At 39.4% G+C, this 22439-nt stretch overlaps 1 protein-coding gene across 1 annotated transcript in view; it reads left to right on the plus strand.

The window, feature by feature from the left end:
- The window catches only part of METTL8 (methyltransferase 8, tRNA N3-cytidine), a 152396-nt gene that overhangs the window by 9290 nt on the left and 120667 nt on the right, over nt 1-22439 (plus strand). The window contains exons 2-3 of the mRNA XM_060016601.1: nt 10485-10857; nt 21875-22053. Coding sequence (XP_059872584.1) covers nt 22042-22053 — 12 coding nt within the window. The 5' untranslated portion in view covers nt 10485-10857; nt 21875-22041. The remainder of the gene's footprint in view (nt 1-10484; nt 10858-21874; nt 22054-22439) is intronic.

Raw genomic sequence — 22439 nt, forward strand, 5'->3', positions numbered from 1 at the left:
TGTCAGTCACTACCTCAGCCAATTTATCAAGGTTAACATCAACAGTGGTGAGTCATGTTCATACCACGTACCCTTGATATGATGTGATAAGAATGGCACTTTACCTCTGTGGTTTTCCTCCCTAAAGCCCATAACCCCAGTCTAATCATGAGAAAAACATCTGATGAATATTTACTGAGAGGTATTCTAAAGATAACTGATCAGTACTCCTCAAAACTGTCAAGGTCTTCAAAAACAAAGAAAGTTTGAGAAACTGTTAGAGCCAAAGAAGAGCCTAGGGAGACTTGATGGCGAAATGTAATGTGGTGTCCTGGAAGGAAGATGAGCTCAGGTACCAGCCTGCCTGGGTTCAGATCTCAGCCTCACTACTTATTAGTGTGTGAACTTGGTTACCCTAACTAGAATTACTTAACCTCTATGTGCCTCAATTTACTTATCTGTTAAATGGGTTCTTGGGGGGACTAAATGACTTAATATATGTAAAGCACTTAGAGTAATGCCTGGCACATAGCCAGCACTGTATAATTGTTTGAGTCTATTATTACTACTTTGCTTTGCTCTTTAGCTTTGGGGATCTCTGTGATTATAGCTGAATTTCAATGACTCTCCTTCAGCATACTGAGTTTTAGCTTGGCACTCTGACAAAACAGTATTCATAATGTTTTGCTTATAAGGGAAAAATTATCAAGATGGTAAACATTCAAGAGAAAGTAGGACCAGAATTTGAGGATTCCCAACCCCAGTTTCCTGCTACATATATATAGTATTGACTGAGTGAATGCAGAAGCCATGAAACCTGACAGGATACTTTTTATGGGCCTAGACATGCCAACATAGAGATTCTGAAGTTAACTTTGGTTTTCAGTAGATTCCTTATTAAAATATCCACTTCCCTTGTTAAACTGATGTTCTTTTAGGACAAAGCACTACCTGCAGTGCAAACCCCTCAGATTTAGGGTTTAGTACCTAAAATTTTGGTGATATTTGAAACAAAATGGAATGAATGTATTATAGAAACATATGTTTTAGGCCTTTTACTTCTCTGCGTAGAATACATACCAACTCTTCAGAAAACCCCTTATAGATCAGCAGCTCAGGTAGAATAGAGCTCTGAGAAGAACGTAGAATTTGGAGTCAGGAGACCTGCTTGGAGTGTGGGTTCTTGTAGCTGTGTGATCAAGGCCACTCATTAACCCCTTTGAGCCTCAGCTCCCATCTGTAAAATGGTGATAACAGAAATGCTTGCCCTGCCTTCCTCCCTTGCTTATAGAGTTGTTGTAAGGATTAGGTGTGAAAATGAATGTGAGAGCTCTTTGTAAGTTGTAAAACCTGTACAAGTATTATTTGTTATGATAATCTCAGGTTTTCAACCAGAGTAAAATTCTCATGGAGCTTTATAGTCATATTAAGTGTTGCAGTCATCTGCCCACCTTTACTTACTTATTATGTAATAAAATGAAGTCATTCGAATTTAAGATGCTTTAGATGGTATATTTTCTCATAGGACTTTAGTTGTTACGATGTTTTTCTTTGGTGTAACAAAGGAAGGCATTGTTTTAATCTGGAATTGTCTCTTTGAGGCGGCAGTTTCAGGAAATGTTTTCCAAACTCTTCACTGAAATTGGCTGTATAGAGACCACAAAAGTGTCTTCCTGTCATTTAGAAGTTGTCTCCTACAGACACAGACCCTCTTGTCCTGGTGTGGAGCTGACCAGCAGAGGGTGCACAAGCTTTCCCAGCAGCTAGGCTGGGCAGACCTGACTGGTGCCATCTGTGTGTGCTGCCTGATGATTAACAAGTACTATAAATGAAAAGGTTCTAGCACATCGGAAACACAGTTACCAAATGGAAAGAGACAGCAGCCATAATGTCACACAGCAGTGTAGGAAGCACCTCCCTAGTTGGTGAATAGGAAGTTTCTGGATAACTGGAATTTGATATTCTAATGTGGTTTTATTTGTCTGTTTTACACCTTCTCCTGCTACTCTTTGCTTTTTCCAATTTCTTTCTCTTTCCAGCTTTTTTACCCCACCTTCTCAGCATCTGCAATTGTCTGCCTCACCTGGTCTAACAAATTGGGGTCTTTTAAAAGTAGCCTTTCTTTGGACTTCTTTGACCCTAAGGTATTTGGGTCCTGAATCCAGCCAACTACAGCATTCTGTCTGGGTCCCACTAACCAAACTCTTACAAACTCCATGGCATCTTTTCCTCCATGGAAATGGGTGACCATCAGAAAATTTTGTAACCTTTTAGTGTTACTGTCACTACTGCCCGTATCTTCTTTTTTTCCCCCTTCCTTCCCAAGCGTGGATAGTATATAGTTACTGGTTTTTAAAATATTTTTATATTTTCTGATTATAAAAGTAATTTGAGTTTTCTCGAAAGGAACATTTTGAGACACATTAAGAAGAAAATATAAGGATCTCCTTGAGCCTTTCAGTCAAAGGGAACTACCATAAACTCTTCCAGACTTTCTCTATGCATACACATAGGTGTTGGTATGTGTATTAATTTTTTAAAATGAGATCATACCATAGGTACTCTTTTGTACCTTTTTTACTCTACCTAATAAATCATGGACTTCTTTCCATATCAACAACTTTAGGTTTTTAGCAACATTCTAAGTAACTACATAATTTTCCTTTATATAGGTGTACAATAATTGAGTCCTCTAAAGATGAATATTTGGATTGTTTGCAGTTTTTCAGTATAATGCTGTGACAAATCCTTAATATATTCTTCTGATTATATTCTTAGGATATATTTCTAGAAATGGAAATTTCCATCAGATTTCTTCTTTAAAAATGTTCATGTGTATTGCCAAAGTTCCCTCAGGAAAGGTCTCTTGGTACAATCTCCCTGGCAATGCGTGAGGATGCTTGTTCTTGCACACCACTGATCACAACATTTCACCTTTGCCAAAATGATGGTCAGTAACCCATTGCACCAAATTTTTTTTTAATTGGTGGACTCTCTGCTCTCCATGTCACCCCAGAAAATTAATCTATGGCAGCAGTTCTCAAGTTTTTTGGTCTCAGGACCACTTGACACTCTGAAAAATTATAGAGGCCCCCCCAAGAGCTTTTGTTTATATGGATCATAGTTATCATTATTTGCTGTATTAGAAATTAAACCTAAGAAAAAATTTAAATATTTATTTAAGTCCTTTTAAAACAATAATAAACCTATTGCATATTAGTATGAATACCCTTTTTATTAAAAGTATTTTCCAAAAGAAAAAAATTAGAAGAGTAGGATGGTTTTACATTTTTGCGTATCTCCTTAATGTATGGCCTAAAAGAAGATGGCTAGATTCTTATATTTGCTTTTGCACTGTCTATTATGATATGTTGTTCCAGTTGATATATATGAAGAAAATCTGATCTCACACAGATATATAAGTAGTTAGAAAGGGGCGGAGTACTTTAAAAGTCTATTCAGATGAGTGTGAAGAATCTCCTTTAATACTACACTAAATCCCAGTAAGTGGTAGCTTCTTTTTTTAATTAATTAATTAATTTATTTATTTATTTATTTTTGGTCGCGTTGGGTCTTCGTTGCTGCGCGCGAGCTTCCTCTAGTTGCAGCGAGCTGGGGCTTCTCATTGTGGTGGCTTCTCCTGTCGTGGCTCGCGGGCTCTAGGCTCACGGGCTTCAGTAGTTGTGGCACACAGGCTTAGTTGCTCCGCAGCACGTGGGATCTTCCTGGACCAGGGCTCGAACCTGTGTCCCCTGCGTGGGCAGGCAGATTCTTAACCACTGCACCACCAGGGAAGTCCATGTGTTAGTTTCTTAAAGGTTAATTGCAATATAATATTTGAAATCAAACCTGTGAACTTTTTCTACTCTGTTACATTAAAATCCATTGGTCTGTCTTGCACTTTGAGTGGATCTTTTACCCATGCATGATTTTGTGATATCATATGTTGGCCATCTGGAAAATATTGGTTCACTGAGTTGTGCACGTCTTCCAAATGTTGACACATTTCATTGTACAATATCAAAAATACTTTATTCTCATCAGAACAGTGTTTAAGTGTCAGCAAGCTGTTAAGCTCACAGTGGTGGACACAGGGTTTCCAAAATTCTAATTTTTGCTTGAAAGCTTGAATTTTATCAATGGCAACAAATGCTGTCAGTTGTTTTCTTGACAGGCTTACTTTGTTTTTGAGAAAATGCCAAAGTAAAAATGGGGTTCCATGAAAACAGTCTTCATTGCTTCATCAAGGATATGCTTAAGTGAAACTGGTTTTTTCTTTTTTTTCTTCAAATGCATGGTTGGTAAAGAAGGCATGACCTCTAGTATAGTTTGGTGCCACTGCCTTGATTCAGACCAAGGTCCCAGCAGTTTTATCCACCACTGCCTGTACACCATCAGCGCAAATGTCACCACAGTAAAAAGGCAAATAACATGTTGATGGTATTGTGAAAATAATTCTGACCTTTTGCAGACCCACTTAAAGTGTCTTGGGGGCCCCTAGGGATCTGTAGACCACACTTAGAGAACCTCAAAAGGTCTAAGGTAATCATAGGAACTCATTCTCTTACCAGAGACTGGTTTAGGAATAGTTTGTGACCCAGTTCTGGCCAGTGAAATCTGCGAGCAAGTCTGTTGAAGAACTTGTGAAAAAGTTTCCTCATCACTAAAAAGAGGCATAAGAAAGAGATGATCCTTTTCCTGCTCTGGATATTGCCATGCCAGTGTGATGCCTGGAACTGCTGCAGCTGTTTTGTAGTTAACAAAGCGAACCAGCCTTAGAATGAAGGTGATGCTATTTAGAGCAAGATGGAGAAATGGCATGAACCTGGGTCCTTGATGACATTATAGAACTGAAACCATACCTGGAACTTGCCCAACCTCTGGACTTAGTTCTGAGAGATAACATGCTCTATTTATTTGAGCCAGTTTGAATAGTGTCTTCTGTTACTTGCAGTCATAAGCATCCCCCAAAGTTATTTATTATTAGTGTGATGAACATTTTTAAGTGTTTAGTGGCCATTTGCATTTCTTTTGTGAATGCTTATTGATGTATTAGCACATTTTCTACTGAGGTCATTTCTAATTATTTTCTAAACATTCCTTATATATGAATCATATTAACACATTCTAATATTTTGCATTTATTTCCGTGAGTGTCTTTTATAGTATATCATCCTGTACATTCCTATAGCAATCAATTAGTCTTTTTCTTTTATATTTTATGGCTTTGGTATAATGTTTAAAAGAGTCTTTTCTACCCCACTTTTTAGTAAGTATTCACCTATATTTTTTCTAAGCCTATAAAAAGTATTTTTACATTAAAAACTTTAATTCATCTGGAATTTATTTGGTGTTAGATAGAATAGGGATATAACTATTTTTTCTGAATAGGTAGCCCCTTCTTAATACGCTTCTTTGAATAGGCCAGTCTTAACCTACTGATTTGAAATACTAGCTTTATTACAAATGGAATTCTTATATATAATTTGACTAGTTTCTGGACTTTTTATTCTGTTCTAGTGCTTTGACTGTATATCCTGGCACTATAGACATGGCCAGGATATATTTGCTTTCTAGAGTATGGTAATGTATGGAAGGGCAAGGACTACCCCAACCCTCCTTAATCCTACGCCACCACAATCAACAGCACACATTTCCCCTGCAGTATTTTCTTGGTACTTTCTGCATGTTTATTATTCCAGATGAACTTTAAAATTATTTGTGCAAGTTCCCCAAAGACATTTTTGGAACTTTGATTGGAATTACTTTAATTTTGGCGAGAATTTACATTTTTTGTTTGTTTGTTTTTTGCGATACGAGGGCCTCTCACTGTTGTGGCCTCTCCCGTTGCGGGGCACAGGCTCCGGATGCGCAGGCGCAGCGGCCATGGCTCACAGGCCCAGCCGCTCCGCGGCATGTGGGATCCTCCTGGACCGGGGCACGAACCTGTGTCCCCTGCATCGGCAGGTGGACTCTCAACCACTGCGCCACCAGGGAAGCCCTACATTTTTTTTACAATATTGAATCTTCAGCTCCAGAAACCCATGTACTGTCTTCCTATTTATTAAATTATCTTCCATGCTCCTCTGTAGAGTTGTATAGCTTTCTTAATATCAGTCCTGTACATTTCTGGCTAAATTTATTCCTAGGTATTTCATATAATTTTTTTGTTGTAATTGTAAGAGGGCTCTTTCCCCCTGTATATTTTCTATTTTTATCAATATTAAAAAAAAAAACTTTAAAAAATCTAGCTCATATTTCCAGATAGTTTTGGCTTCTCAAAACAGAATAAGCACAATGGATACTATCATTTGTGGCAGTACAGTGTGTACTATGTGCACTTGATTTATGAGGTATGACTGTTTGAGACTGTTTAAGGAAACAGAACATACCAGAAGCTATATCTTAATGAATATGATCTTTCCAAGCTGGTTATGTTGAGAATATGTACATTTATGGCAACAAGAACAACTTAGTCTAAAAACAACAAAAGGTATATATCCTAAAGCAAAAATATTGCCACCACTGAGGATATGAAAAAGAATCAATTAGCTTGCTATGAGGACATTATCTGAAAATAATGTTTTCAAAGATGTTTTACTGTTATTGGAATAAATAGTAATCTCTTAAGGTGATTTATTTGAAAGGACAACATTTATTTTGATGTAAAGTTGTAATTTTTAGTTAAACAACATACCTTTATAGGCACACCTTATGTTATCAGGTGGCAACGAGATGGCCGACAGGTTTTTGTGTTTGCTATTGTTGTTTTAAAAGAATCATTTAATCAGATTGTTTTTTGTATTAAATAAAATTCCAGTTGCCCCAGGCATTATGGATTGGCAGTGTTTCAGCTGTTTGGGAAAATGGAATTTGCCAGTTTTCTAAGATCATCTAAAATAAAGAAACAAATTTCTTTTCATCCACATTATGGATTTTGAAAGCATGTGTAGTCTAGGCTGGTATCTTAATCACCAATTAAAATGCTCCTGTGGAAAATGTGGTTCTGAGCTCTTAACAGCTGACTTACAAATGGTCTTAGAAATCAGACCTTTTATAGATTGAAGATTACTATGGTTTCTTTACATATTGTGGTCCTTGGAAGTTAAAACTATAATTAACATTCTCAATTATTCTCAAGCAACTTGCTGTGGCATTATTATTCACGGGCTATTTGTTTTAATCATTCTTAAATGTATTGGTATTTTAGTTTATGTAATTTCTGAATGAGTTTATTATATGTTAAGTAAAGAGTGCTTGAGTTTTTTTTTCTTTGGGTGAGGAGTCTGACTCTAGGTCAGAATCATATGTGTGATCTTTCAGGCCTGGCAGTTAGCAATTAAGACTTTTCCTGCAAGGCCTCATCGGGAGAAGCTGCCATCCGCACACCAGAATTGGTATACAGCCAGTGCACTGCAGTTTTCTGTAGGGATTCCAGTCAAGCCTTCCCCCACCCACCCCCCGCCCTGCCTCTCCCCACTCTGTGTGGCCATGCTTTTATGTATATCTGCATTCTGATAAAGTGAATGCATATGTGGGGACCCACAAAATGGATGTCACGCCAGTGGCCTAGTCAAGGTCACATTTCTAAACCTTAGTCAGCCTGCCCTTATGGGAAACACCTGTCAAGGAAACCTAACATACTACAATCACAATCCTCCAACCTCATTTTAGCTAGCTCACCTTACCCTAGAAAACAGGACCTGCTAGCCTTATAAGGAGATCCCTGACCTTCTAGGCAATCATGCTGTTTCCACATTGCCTCTTCTAATGTACTATAAAGCTTGCTCTTGCCCAAAATCCCCTGGGAAGAGTGTTCCACTGCTAGTTTTTTCATTTGACAATTCCTAGACCAGATGCCTGCATTCAGAGGACTCCTTATTGGGGGCCTCTGCGGAGACCCTTTCTCCACTTTGGCTCAGTACCATTCCTCTCTTAGCTCTTCCCTTCCTCCTAAACCCCCCACTCTGCGCCGGTCCGTGCGCCCACAAAAAGGCATTAGCCTCTTTTTCAGGGGTCTGAGGCAGTGAGACAGTTTCCCCCATCTTTGTTGCATCCACTCGATCCTTGCCTGGTGTCATTCCACAGGGGAAAATGGAACACTGGGGAGCCGGTGCCTCTTTTTGCCTCTTGTTTACACTGTTATGGTAAGTAAAAGCTTGATTGCTACTTTCACAGTTTGCCTTTTTGTCAAATGGGCCACCTCAATACTTGATTGCTCAATACAGGGAAGTGGGAATGGGGTTCCTAATTATTTGTGATTTTCTTTTTCTTTTTCAAGCTTTAAGGGGTGTCTTTTAGAAATGTTTCTGGAATTCACTGAATAATAGTTTGACTTTACATTTGTGAAACACTATGTCGTTTATAATGTTCTTTGTAAAAACTTTGTGACTTAGGAATTATCTCCATTTAAGAAATGAGCCTTAGGCAGAGTAAGTGACTTTCTCAAAAATCATGATTAATGGATCGGCTGTACCATGACTTAAACTTGAGGCTTATTCTGTTCTCAGTTCAGCACTTTCTTGGGAAGTTGGGACTACTTTAGGGCTGAATAATAAGCATAGCACATCAAGTAGGAAGCTTGATCCTGTGGTATTAATGAAGCCCTAGGGAAATTGTAAGGAGAGCCAGACTAACGGTAACAACAGTAATATCAACTAAAGTTTATTGAGCACTTACCATGCACCTAGCACTATGCTACATTATGCTAGATAGATCACCTTCTATAACCCTCCCATATTTTGCAATAATCTTATTAGTCACATTTTATTGAGGAAATTGAGGTTAACAAAGTTAAGTATCATGTTAGAGGTTATATGGTAGTAAGTGGCAGATCCTGGATTCAACTTAATCCAAACCCTTTGCCTCTTCACCTGAAATTGTTTTCCAAGGAGAATTGAGGTGATTCTGCCCTACTTGGAGTATTTCTGCTGTTAAGGAAGAGTGGGAGAAGAATTCTCTGGAACAGAATCTTCTAATGCTGTATTTCTCAATGTTGAAAAATATATAAACCTTCATTTAAAGGAAAAGAATTCTCAGACCCCTGAGTTGATATTTTACTATATTATTAACACAAATCTGGTTATAAGCTCCTTGTACATAGAGCTATTATTCAACTATAAAATCAAAATAAGCACAAATACAACCACAAAGCCAATAAAATTCAAATTAACAACATTATAACGTGACTGCCGATGTTTTACCAAAACTAAATTGCAGCTCTCATTATAAACAAGGTACTGACCACCACCACACAGGTTCTTTGGACTTCATCCCATCTGTACTGTGTGTGCTATGTGTCTTCTCAATTCCCTCACCACTTTTCTCAACTCAAAATACTGCAGAATCGGGCTTCCCTGGTGGCGCAGTGGTTGAGAGTCCGCCTGCCGATGCAGGGGACACGGGTTCGTGCCCCGGTCCGGGAGGATCCCACATGCCGCGGAGCGGCTGGGCCCGTGAGCCATGGCCGCTGAGCCTGCGTGTCCGGAGCCTGTGCTCCGCAACGGGAGAGGCCACAACAGTGAGAGGCCCGCATACCGCCAAAAAAAAAAAAAAAAAAAAAATACTGCAGAATCTTTTTACAGTGTGCTGTGTACTCAGATGCATCATTTCTATCTTATATCTGTGCTACTTGTTGCAACAAGATCATAAATGCACCTATAGGCACTGAAATCAAGTAGCAGTTATACATTTGCTCCTACTGATTTTATTTTTTAGATTATCATAATAAATATACAATTAAAAAAGTTGTCATAGGATCTTAGATGTGTCCAGTGGGGGATTGATCCTGAGGAGCAAAGGATGGAGATTTATTATAATGACCTGCTGAATATTAAAATGAGGTGGTAGTTGGGGGTCCATATTTCAGCTTTTTGTCCATGCTAAAATGTTTCGTTTTCCTAGGTGTTCATGGCCTTGTGGTTCTCCCACACTGTAAGCATCTCTCATTCAAATAGGATTTCCTTCTCCTTGTTACAGCATTACTGGTTTTTGTTACTAGGTGACATAGGTTAAACTCAGAAGGCCTAATTACTAACCAGTACCTTCTGTCTGTCTTTTCTTCCCCTTGTTTCTGTTAAACCCAGACTTCAACCACATCAAGTTCATCAACCTTCCCCAATCCCTCCTTCTCCTCTCTCCTCTTTATTTTTAAATTTCTAGTCATTTTGGGATTTTATGGTCATTTGTTATATTCTCCCTCAATTCCACATCCTAAATCACCATTACTTTCTGTACCACAAGCCTAGACAGGCCTAATCTAGGTAAAACCACATATTTTCCCCTCAGACTGCCTGGTGGTAGAGGAAATCACATAACTGCTATATTATTTAGGTTACTTTTGGTTGGAGATAACAGAAAACTCAGACTGGCTTAAACAATTAAGGGAATATATTGGCTCAATAACTGAAAAAGCCAGATGTGGGACTGGCTTCAAATGAAACTTAATCTAACTAATTAACAATGGGACCTAACTTCTTTTTATTTTCCCAATTTTCCTTCTTCAGAGTTGGCTTCATCCTAAATGTGTACCGTGCCATCATCCTTAGGCCAGGTAGCTTCAAGATAGCTTTTGTCATGGACTGAATTGTGTCCCCTTCCCCCAAATTCATACGTTGAAGCCCCAACCCCCACCATGTGACTATATTTGGATAAGGCCTTTGTGGAGGAAATAAAAGTTAAGTGAGGTGATAAGGATGGAGCCCTAATGCAATAGAAATGTGTCCTCATAAGAAGAGAAAGAGATACCCAAGATCTCTCTTTCCACAAGCATGCAAGGTGGAAGGCCATGTGAGGACACAGCAAGAAAGTAGCAAGAAGGACCTCACCAGAAACCAACCCTGATGCCACCTTGATCTTGGACTTCTAGCTTCCAGAACTGTGAGAAAATAAATTTCTACTGTTTAAGCCACCCAGGCTGTGGTATTTTGTTAAGGCAGCCTGAGCTGACTAATACAGCTTTCAGTAGCTCCAGGGCTTCATGCTTCCTCTTTCACGTGTAACAGGTATGAAAAATCATCTTTGTCCCAAAATCTCTAGCACTAGACCTAAGAGGTGCACTCTGTTGGCCAGATTTAGTCTGATGCTCACCTCTGAACCAGTCACGATGCCCACAGATTTGGAATGTACTGATTGGCTCAGTGTAGGTTATGCAGTCCATCTCTGGCTTCAGCCAGGTCCACTGTGGCTTCTCTGCAAACTCATAGATCCCAGGTCCATGAGCTACTAGAAGTGGGGAGTGAGTACTCAGGAGGCAGCTAATAAATGATCACTAATTTGAGTTGCAACTTCACGTGGGCCAATTATGTTGTTCACATTACTTTACTCAAATGTTGTTAGTTTCCTTTCTCATTTTTTTTCCTGTTCGTTTTCTCAGGTTCCCTACCTTGCAGCCTCTTACTTCACAGAGAGCATTGGGAAAGGGTTCTCTTAACAATCTTCCCTTCCACTACAAACACACCTGTTCTCACTCATCAGAGGATGAGATTGTTCTTGATGCCTTACATGGATAACATGTTTTCTGTGTACTTATTCCCCCTCCCTACCTCCCACTTCTGGAAACTTGTTTGTCAACAATCCATCTCTTTCCGCTATCTTCAGTCTATTTTGTTTCCGACACTGGGTTTTCTCTCATCCTACAAAGATACTTAGGATTCTTTGCATCTAAACAAATACTTCTTTGACCTAGGGAATCCCTTAAGATAAGGCCCAAGTTCTGTTTTTTCTTCGCTACTGCCTATCAGAGTCCTCTACATTTACTACCTCCCCTACCCCAGTGACCTACTTATTCCTAAAGCCTGCATTCTGCCAGCACAGCCAGGATTCAAATCACTTTGATAAAGGTCATAATTGATCTGTGCCTTCAAAACCAATTATTTATTTTTAGCTTCTCCTTTTTTAATGTTCTTTAGTATTTGATCACATAAACTGGTTCCTCTTCCTCTACCTGACTCCTAAGTTTTGTATTCCCTTGAGTTCTATCTATCTCCTTTTTTTCTTGATCAATTCATCATGACTTCACCCACCAACCTGTAGACCAGGGACTTGTCTCTGAAATCTATATCTCTAATGCCTACTAATTACCTGAACTCATTTCCAACTATCTTTTGGGGATATTCATTTGAATGTATTGTGGGATCCTTAAAATTTGTCATGTGCAAAGTGACCTTATTCTCTTCCCTTCCCTACCCACATCCCACCATTATCCACCTTTTTTTTTTTTTTTGCGGTACGCGGGCCTCTCAGTGTCGTGGCCTCTCCCGTTGCGGAGCACAGGCTCCGGACGCGCAGGCTCAGTGGCCATGGCTCACGGGCCCAGCCGCTCCGCGGCATGTGGGATCTTCCCAGACCAGGGCACAAACCCGTGTCCCCTGCATCGGCAGGCGGACTCTCAACCACTGCGCCACCAGGGGAGCTCATGCCACTATCTTTGGCTCTCATGATCTGTGACAAATTCTTCTTGAGTGTAGCCCTCATCTAATCAATTCTGTATAGGAGTGGTTTTAAGTCATTGATGTGCACCAGGATCATAAGTGAAGATTTAAGAAGCTGTAGATGCCCCAGTCCCAGAGCTTTGATTTTTACTGCTCTCGTTTAGGGTGCAGTAATTGGCAGGATAAGACCATCATAACAATCTTTATAAAATACAATCTGATCATGTTGTTTACCTGTTTAGAACTTATCAGTTGTTGACAGTGTCTATAAGAAAATATTCAGGCTGCTTAATTTGGTATACATAAAGATTCCTCATTATCTGGCCCCTGCCTAATTTTCCGGCCTTATAATCACTTCTCCACTCCAACCTCCATCTGTCCCTCACATCGTAGGCTCTAAGCATATAAAATTACTTTTAAAAAATAAACGTTTAATTTTAGAACAGTTTTAGATTTACAGAGAAATTGTGAGAATAGTATAGATAGTTACCATATACTCCATACCAGATTCACCTATTATTAACATCTTACATTAGTATCTATATTTGTCACAATTAATGAACCAATATTGATACATTATTGTTAACTAAAGTCCATAGTTTATTCAGATTAAAAAATTTTTTTTCACCTAATATCCTTTTTCTGTTACAGGGTCGCATCCAAGATACACTACATTTAGTTGTCATGTCTCTTTAGGCTCGTCTTGGCTCTGACAGTTTCTCGGATTTAACTTGTTTTCGATGACCTTGACAGTTTGGGGGAATACTGGTCAGGTATTTTGAAGAATGTTTCTCAGTTGGGGTTTGTCTGATGTTCTTCTCATGATTAGACTGGAGTTATGGGTTTGGGGGAGGAAGAAGAATACAGAGGCAAAGTGCCATTCTCATCATATCATATAAAGAATATATACTATCAACCTGACTTATCGTTGTTGATGTTAACCTTGATCACCTGACTGAGGTAGTGTTTCTCAAGTTTCTCCACTGCAGAGTCACTCCCCCACATCCCACCCATACTGTACTCTTTAGAAGGAAGTAACTATGCGCAGCCCACATTTAAGGAATGAGGAGTTATGTTCCACCTCCTTGAGGGTGGAGTGTCTACATAAATTATTTGGAAGTCTTCTGCATGAGAGATTTGTCCCTTCTCACCCATTTATTTATTTGTTTATTCAATCAACCATTTCTATCAATATGAACACATGGATATTTATTTTATATTTTGGGTTATAAGCCAAAATTATTTTGTGGTTCAGAGTATCAGTATTTCAGCTTTGGCCATTGGGAGTGCTTTCAGTTGGCTTATGTGTCCCTTTGACATATCCTTATCATTGTGGGTTGTTTTTTTGTTTTTGTTTGAGCAGTTCCTTACTTTCTGGCACCATGCTACAGGCTCATTTTATATATTCCCTGCCCCAATCCTAGCATCAGCTATTTTTCCAAGGAGCTCTGATTCCTTTTATTAGAGAATAGTATTAGAAACCAAGATGGTCCCTGTTGTGCTTGTTGCTACAGGGGTATGTTTGCCTCTCAACTAACAGAATAAGGAAATATATGTGTGTATGCTAACCCATGTATATACACACATCTATAATTAGTTCTGTATGTAACATCTGTATTTATAAGCTAAATATGAGTTCGTACTGATGACTCCAATTCTAATTCATTACCATATGAATTATTCTAGCCTTCTCCCCTCACTTATCCATAACCTTCCACTCCTGTTGAGAAACCTGATTCCCACCATCTGCTTCTTAATTGTTCAATTCCAGTGTATTTGTATAGTGACTTCAGAATGGTTAACCCTTTATCAACTAAAGCACAGTGCTTATTACAATTCTTACTGCCCTTAGTCTTACAGACTCTACTCATTTCCAAAGTTACTTAGCATCTTTCTTCAAATTACTTTTGCTTCCCTGAATATACCATATGTTTTCACACTTCTTTGTCTTTATTTGTGCTAGTCCCTCTGTCTGGGGTACCCTGGTTTTTACCCTTATCTCCTTGGAATATTGCCACTCACTCTTCTAGACCCAGCACAGATGTTGCCTTCACCAGGAAGCTTTCCCTAGCCACAACCAAGAGACTTAATCACTAATGCCTCTGTACTTTAATAGCACTTTATTCCCACCTCTATTACACATTTATCAGGACTCTGTTTGCATCTCATTCTTCTTCACTTGGTGGTAAGTTTCTTTTTTTTTTTTTTTTAATTTATTTCTTTTTGGCTGCATTGGGTCTTTGTTGCTGCATGTGGGCTTTCTCTAGTTGCGGTGAGCAGGGGCTACTCTTTGTTGCAGTGCGCGGGCTTCTCGTTGCAGTGGCTTCTCTTACTGCAGAGCATGGGCTTTAGGTGCGCGGGCTTCAGTAGCTGTGGCTCGCAGGCTCTAGAGCGCAGGCTCAGTAGTTGTGGCTCACAGGCTTAGTTGCTCCACAGCATGTGGGATCTTCGTGGACCAGCGCTTGAACGGGTGTCCCCTGCATTGGCAGGCGGATTCTTAACCACTGCGTCACCAGGGAAGCCCTGGTGATAAGGTTCTTGAGGGCAGGAACCAAATAGATTTGTCCCTGGATTCCTAGGATTCAATAGTAATGGATGTTATGTTAGAATCCTCTTGGGTGAAAATTACAGAAAACCTAATAGTGGCTAAAATATATAAGGATTTATTTTTCTCATCTAGCAGGAAATCCAGAGGAAAGTGGTAACTATCATTGGTTTACCTGTTCAATGATACTGTCAAGAACCAGGCCCTTTCCCTCCCCTGTACACAGCATCACTTTCCTTTATTCAGGAAAAAGGCAGAGTGAGGGTGTCAGCAAGCCATCCTCCAGCCCCTTTCCCTTCTGTAGGGAGGCAAAGACTTTTGCCCGTTAACAGACTTCTGTCATCTAGAACATGGTCACATGGCTCCTCCAACTGCAAGAGAAGATGGGAAGGTATATTTTTAGGAAGGCTAATCTTTTCAATAAGGCCAAGATGTTGGAATTAAGCTCCAAGTAATCACAAGGCCACAGGGAGGTCAGGAATCTGTTTCCTGTTGGATAAAAGGCCTGAGGGTAGACAGAAGACCAGGCCAAGAAGACTCTTTAAGACAAGAGGAGAAAAGGCTTGATCTCAGTGGGAGCAACATCTGTTATTAGTAGAAAGCACAAATGTACCTAATGAGAAATCTAACATACTCTGACTACCCACTCTATATTCCTAGCATTCTGTATTGCTCCCTGGAAACTTTCGACTTGTCTGTTTTCATGTGGAAATTGTATCATTCTTGTGAATTTTACTTTCCATTCCCTGGTGCCTTTTCTGTGTCATACCTTCTGTGATGTGACAGTCAGATTTTTACCTGATAGACCATGGTGCAGTTTGCCTTGATTTTTTGCAAGTTATAACTAATTGTAGTTCTTTAAAATAGAATTTACACAGTTCTATAATTTCTGCCTACCTAAATCCCACATTCTTTTGAATTTATGGAAATACATTCATTTGGATGCTTTTATTCATTAATGTTCTGTTTCGAGTTTTTTTTAAAAAATTATTTTTATTTTTGGCTGCATTGGGTCTTCATTGCTGTGTGCGGGCTTTCTCTAGTTGCGGCGAGAGGGGGCTACTCTTCATTGCGGTGCATGGACTTCTCATGTGGTGGCTTCTCTTGTTGTGGAGCACAGGCTCTAGGTGCGCAGGCTTCAGTAGTTGTGGCATGTGGGCTCAGTAGTTGTGGCTCGTAGGCTCTAGAGCACAGGCTCAGTACTTGTGGTGCATGGGCTTAGTTGCTCCACGGCTTGTGGGATCTTCCCAGACCAGGGCTCAAACCTGTGTCCCCTGCATTGGCAGGCGGATTCCTTTTTTTTTTTTTTTAATAAATTTGTTTATTTATTTACTTATTTATTTATGGCTGTGTTGGGTCTTTGTTGCTGCTCACAGGCTTTCTCTAGTTGCAGAGAGCGGGGGCTACTCTTCATTGCAGTGTGCGGGCTTCTCATTGCAATGGCTTTTCTTGTTGCAGAGCACAGGCTCTAGACACGCAGGCTTAAGTATCTATGGCATGTGGGCTCAGTAGCTGTGGCACGCGGGCTCTAGAGCGCAGGCTCAGTAGTTGTGGCTCACGGGCTTAGTTGCTCCGTGGTGTGTGGGATCTTCCTGGACAGGGATCGAACCCGTGTCCCCTGCATAGGCAGGCGTATTCTTAACCACTGTGCCACCAGGGAAGTCCCCAAGTTTTTTTTTTCCCTAAGATTTTTTTATAATTTATTTATTTTATTTATTTATTTTTGGCTGTGTTGGGTTTTTGTTGCTGCGCGTGGGCTTTCTCTAGTTGTGGCGAGAGGGGGATACTCTTCGTTGAGGTGCACAAGCTTCTCTTTGCAGTAGCTTCTCGTTGCAGAGCATGGGCTCTAGGCGTGCGCGGGCTTCAGTAGTTATGGCACATGGGCTCAGTAGTTGTGGCTCGCGGGCTCTAGAGTGCAGGCTCAGTAGTTGTGGCGCACGGGCTTAGTTGCTCCGCGGCATGTGGGATCTTCCCAGACCAGGACCCGAACCTGTGTCCCCTGCATTGGCAGGTAGATTCTTAACCACTGCGCCACCAGGGAAGCCCCCCCCAAGGTTTTTATATATAACATTCATTTATAACTTGAATTCTTTATAATATTCCATTTTGTGCCAGGACAGCCTTATTGATACATTAGTCCAAACATGACTGGGTAAATCCTGCATACAGGTGCAAGCATCTCCTGCCATCTAGAGTACCTAGGGTTAAGGCCATTTGCAATGAATCAGGAAGCAGAAGTCTCATTAAGTGTAGAACTCCATTAACTTCATTCATGAGAGTTTTTTACTAGAATTTGTAAGGACTGGTAACTCATAAAGCATGCATGTAACTTAATACCTTTTCTCAGCCCACCAAATCTGATTACTACTTCCAGAAGTTACTGTAGTGCGCACAAATGTGAAATGGCAGGTGAATGAGTTAAAACAGATTTCATTCTGGTCCAGCATGTTTTTGGAGACAACTTCCAGAGCAATTAGAATACCCTTCAGATATTCAGGTTTAAGGCAGCTTTGAGATGGGTTTACATGAAATCCTTCATATAACGTGTGAGTCCCAGTAACTTCTTGTGTGTGTGAGTGCATGGTGACACCTTTAAGGGGTGGTCTTAGAGAGCAAACACAGCATGAGATTCCCATTTTGAAGCTGCAGAGTGACTGACATGATAGTGTGATCAAAGTGCTCTGCAAATACTTACTGTAATTATTGTTGTTGTTCTGTTCTTGCTAATAACCTTATTTATTCTCTGAAATTATAATCATCCAAAGAAAGATTAAAACAAGATGTACGAGTTGCCTGAGCTCTTTGCCTCACAGATGGTCACCCTTAGAGTTCTGTGAAATTGACAGAGTTAATTGAAGCTTCAGTTTTCACGCCTGTAGTTGATACTTAAGTGTTTCTTACCTGTGGCTTTCACTATTCAAAACAGTACAACAATAGCACTTTAATTTGCTCTCATTAATGGTAGCCTCTCGGGTAATGTTAGTGCAGCTTTATCTAGATGTTGTTTGTTCCTCTGAATGAAACCTTTGTACCAGCTTCCCAGCCAGAGAAGGAAAGCTAAACAGTTACAAAGGTAAAAGCATGAATGTCTCACTAATTTACTCATTTAAAGGATGCTCAGAACCCAGGAAACATCCAAGGGAAGTTAACTTTTAAGCAAAGGGCAGGCATTTAGTGTATGATTAACGGCAGTTTCTTTCTCTGAGATTTCAGTGAGCTGAGACAACTGGGAATCATTCTTAGGGAGGCAGCTCAGAGCCAGCGAAGTGCTCCAAGGATAATCATTACAGATTCACACAAACAACAGTACTATTTGCTCTAGTTCTTTGGTGCCCTTCCAATAGTATTGAGATGTGAGGAAGCAGTCTTAGGCTCAAGCTTAAATAGTAAGGGAAAGAAGTCCTTCTTTGCCTCTACTCCTCAACTGAGTAAAAGTAAAAGACCAGTGAAAAGAACAGGGTGTTAAAATGTTATGTTATTTAGGTTATGCGAGAGCACTTTGCCTGTACCTTGAGATTTGAGTACTGAAAAAGAGAATGACTGTGCTGCCCTACATCTGGGGACTGGTGTCTCCCAGTGGCATTGCTTGCTGTTTGATTAAGGCCCAAGAGAAAAAAAACAGAATTGAGAAAGATGAAGGGAGGGAAGAAATTCTGGGCTTCCTTAAATCAAATACAACAAATTAGCAACCCCAGTAAAGACTGGGGAGTCAATACTGTGATCTTTCTTGTATGTGTGGTGTACAAAGGTAGGGCGCAAATTGTATATATGTGCATAACAAAGATGTTTTTAAAAAAAGGTAGAGCATAGGCTCTCCCGTTCAACTGCTTTGGGTCAAATTGAAGCCCCATTAGTTATTGGTCGGGTAACTTTAAGCATGTTACTTTACTTCATTCTCTGTGAGGTTTTCCTATGTAATATGGGTATAAAAATAGGACCCCTTGGTAGGGAAATAGAGGTTAAATAAGATAATACATGTAAAGTGCTTACAACAGGGCCTCAAACATGGTAAATACTTAACTTTTTAAAATATTAATATTTATATGAAAAATAAATTGGGATTGGTGATTTACTTCCTCAAAGACTTTTTCAAATTGCAATGTATGGCATGCAGTATTTCCTTTTACTAAAATTATCCCTTTTATTTAAGAAGTTGTTAAAACAATTACTCTACAAAAATAACATTTGCAGTTACTTAAAACATGAAATATCCTATATACATCTTACCTGTTTCAGAAGAATATGATATAGTTTTGTTGGTATGGTATGGTAAGGGCTGTGAGTCATTGTGAAAAGGGCCACATTTTAGTGGAAAGCAAAACATTTAGCCAAAATTTGGAGGTAGGGCAGAGATCTCTTCCCTACAAGTCATCCTTCTACACCAAGGCTACTGCTTTTGCTACAAGCATAATGTGGTGTTAGTGGTAAGCTCAGAAAACTTGTGAGTGTTAAAACCACCTTCTCCTTGGCTTGTCATACGATATATATGTGGAACCCAAGTCATTTTATACATTTGTTTGTTTCCTTGTATTCTAAAATGGGCACACACTTACCTACATCTGAGAGCTGGCAGGAAGTCTGTCAGCTCTTCATGGCATACCAATGTAGTTATAGCATAATAAATGCTATTGATAATGAAATTCTCTCACTCTGATACCCATATGAGCTTCAGTTCCTTTCTGGATCTGTTCCTCAGTGATTGCTTTAGCCAACTGACTATTCATGACTGAGTCTTGGTGTTGAGATATCAGAGGACCATGGCCCTAAAGCCATGCTCCTTCTGTTTCATTTTGACCTTGATAGGACTTGAGAGGAAGAACCACCGTAGGATGGTGAGCTGAAAGTGAGAACCTATAGGCAAAGTAAGTAAAAGAAATACCACTTGATTATATGGACTAGAATTTGATATGGCAGAATCAGTTTGAGCTAAGTTAAGTGAAGCATCAGGACCACAAACCTTTTAAGGTGCTTCCAACAGTAAATTAAAACTCAGACACCTAACAAGGATTTGTGGAAGTTCTTGTTGCCTTCGTATTTCTCTGCTCTGGACTGTTGTAACTCAAACTGCCTTAGCAATTAAAGCACACCAAGACATGCCTAGAAAACTCTTACCAGGCTTCCCTCTTTTGGATATCTGCAAGTTTTATTCCTGACAAACACCTGATAACTAGGAACTATAATGAGAAGCCCTAAGTCTGTGGGAAAACTGCATTGTAATAATGTGGCCAATATTCAGACCTTTATTTCATACAGTTGTACTACTTTTCCACGTTATGCTGGCCTCATAAAACAAATTGAGAAGTGTTCTCTCCCCTATTTTCTGAAAGAGTCTGTGTAAGATTGGTGTTATTTCCTCCTTAAACACTTGATAGTCACTAGTGAAGTCATCAGGGCCTCCAGTTTTCTTTGTAGGAAGGTTTTTTGGTTTGTTTTTTTATTGTGGTAAAATATACATAAAATTTACTTCCAAAAAATGACTATTACTAGAAATAAGGAGGGGCATTTATTAATGAGTCAATTCATCAAAAATATTAACATTTAATATTGCTATTGTGGTCAGAAAACATACTCTGTATGATTTGAATACTTTGGAATTTATTAAGACTTGTCTTATAGCTCAGCATATGTGGTCTGCCTTGGCAAATGGTTCATGATCAGTTGAAGAAATGTGTATTCTGCTGTTATTAGGTATATTGCTCTTTCTATAAATGTCATTCAGGTCAAGTTGATAATGTTCAAAACTCCTGTGTCCTTATTGATTTTTTGATAGTTCATTTCTGAGTGTTGTTCTGTTTATTACTGAGAGAGGGCTATTAAAATCTCCAAGTATTGCTGTGAATTTGTTAATTTTTCCTTTTAAAAGATTCTATTTTTGCTTCGTGTATTTTGAAGCTCTGGTATTAGGTACATGTACATTTAGGATTTTTATGTCTTGATGAATTGGCTCATCATTATTAAATGTAATAGTCTTTTTAAAAGTCTATTTTGTCTATTATTATACCTCCATTAGTTTTTTTCATGCAGTGTTTGCATGGTATCTCTTTTTGTTTTCTTTTTTTTCAATGTACTACAGAGCCCAAGAAGACCCAGAAGATATATAGTAGGATCGCCATTTATATAAGGTTCAAAAATAGGCAAAATTAAACAGTGTTGTTTAGGAATGCATCAGTAGATGGCAAAACTGGGGACACACAAGGAAGGAAATGAGCACCAGGCAGGGCGGGGGCTTTTGTCTGAGGTGGGAGCAGGGGCTGCTGAGCACAAGTACGCTGAAGGGCTGCTTCTTTTACGACTGTTTATTAAACATCTGTGTTTTATGCACTTGTCTGTATGTATGTCAGATTTCACAACTGAATATGTGAATTATGAAAGACAAAAAAGTGGAGCTACTAAGTTGCTTCATTAAATAAGTGTAATTTCTGATTCCTGACCCTTTAACTCACTCCTATACCCTCAAACGCCAGCAGGTGTAAAGGGCAGCTTCCCAAGTTTATTGCTCCGTTGTATCTCCAGAGCAATTAAAACACTGGAGGTGAACTGGAAAGATCTGGAAAGACCTAGATCCCACCACCTCAGATAAGAAGAAATGTCAGCAGCAACCCCTGCTCACCGGAAGGAATCAAGAAAGGACTGCTCTCCTGCTCAAATATTTGTCCTGCTCTTTTACCATCCCAGTCATCATTGCGCAGAGTTTATGTTTAACACCAAATGCTTGTAGGGCTACCAGGTCCCATCTCTTTTTTAATTGTAATCTATTTGTATCTTTAAAGTGCTTCTCTTATAGACAATACAGTTATGCCCTGCTTTTTGAAAGTTTGCTTTACCTCCTTCACTTTGATGAAAGACCTACATTGGTCTAAATGAAAGAAATCTGAAGAGGATTTTCACTTCTACGAAAAAAGGTGAAAACCGAAAATAGCTTTCAGTGTTTGTTTTGCAGTGAGCTGTTATAGAGGCGGTGCAAACCCTGAGCATCAAGAGCGGCACCTCCAAGCTCCTTCCCTGGGAACTACACTCAGCATCCCAGCATTAAGCCGCCATAGCTTTGAGCATCTGTGCTTTATCTTGATTTATTTTGTTAACAAGATGTGTCCTAAGGTAATTGCTTTTTTGCTTTACGCCATTTTGGCTTACAAAAGGTTTCACAGGAATCCTCTACTTTCGGATAGTGGGGGAGACCTGTATATGGTTGAGTATTGCTTTTTCATACAAATTAGCAACCTGTGTCTTTTAACTGGAATCCATTTACACTTAATGTAATTACTGATATGGTTGGATTTAAATATGTCATCTTGGTATTTGTTTTCTAATGGTTCCATCTGATCTTTGGTTTCTCCTCCTTCCTTTCCTGCCTTCTTTTGGGTGAATAGAATATTTTTAGCTATGCTTCTTTGTGTTATTTCAAATAAAAGTACTAATCCGTACAATTTCATTATGCAAATAATATCTTAATTAAACTTGTATTCAAATTAGGGTATGCCAAA

This window comes from Delphinus delphis, chromosome 7 (genome assembly GCF_949987515.2).
Source record: "Delphinus delphis chromosome 7, mDelDel1.2, whole genome shotgun sequence".
Lineage (NCBI taxonomy): Eukaryota > Metazoa > Chordata > Mammalia > Artiodactyla > Delphinidae > Delphinus > Delphinus delphis.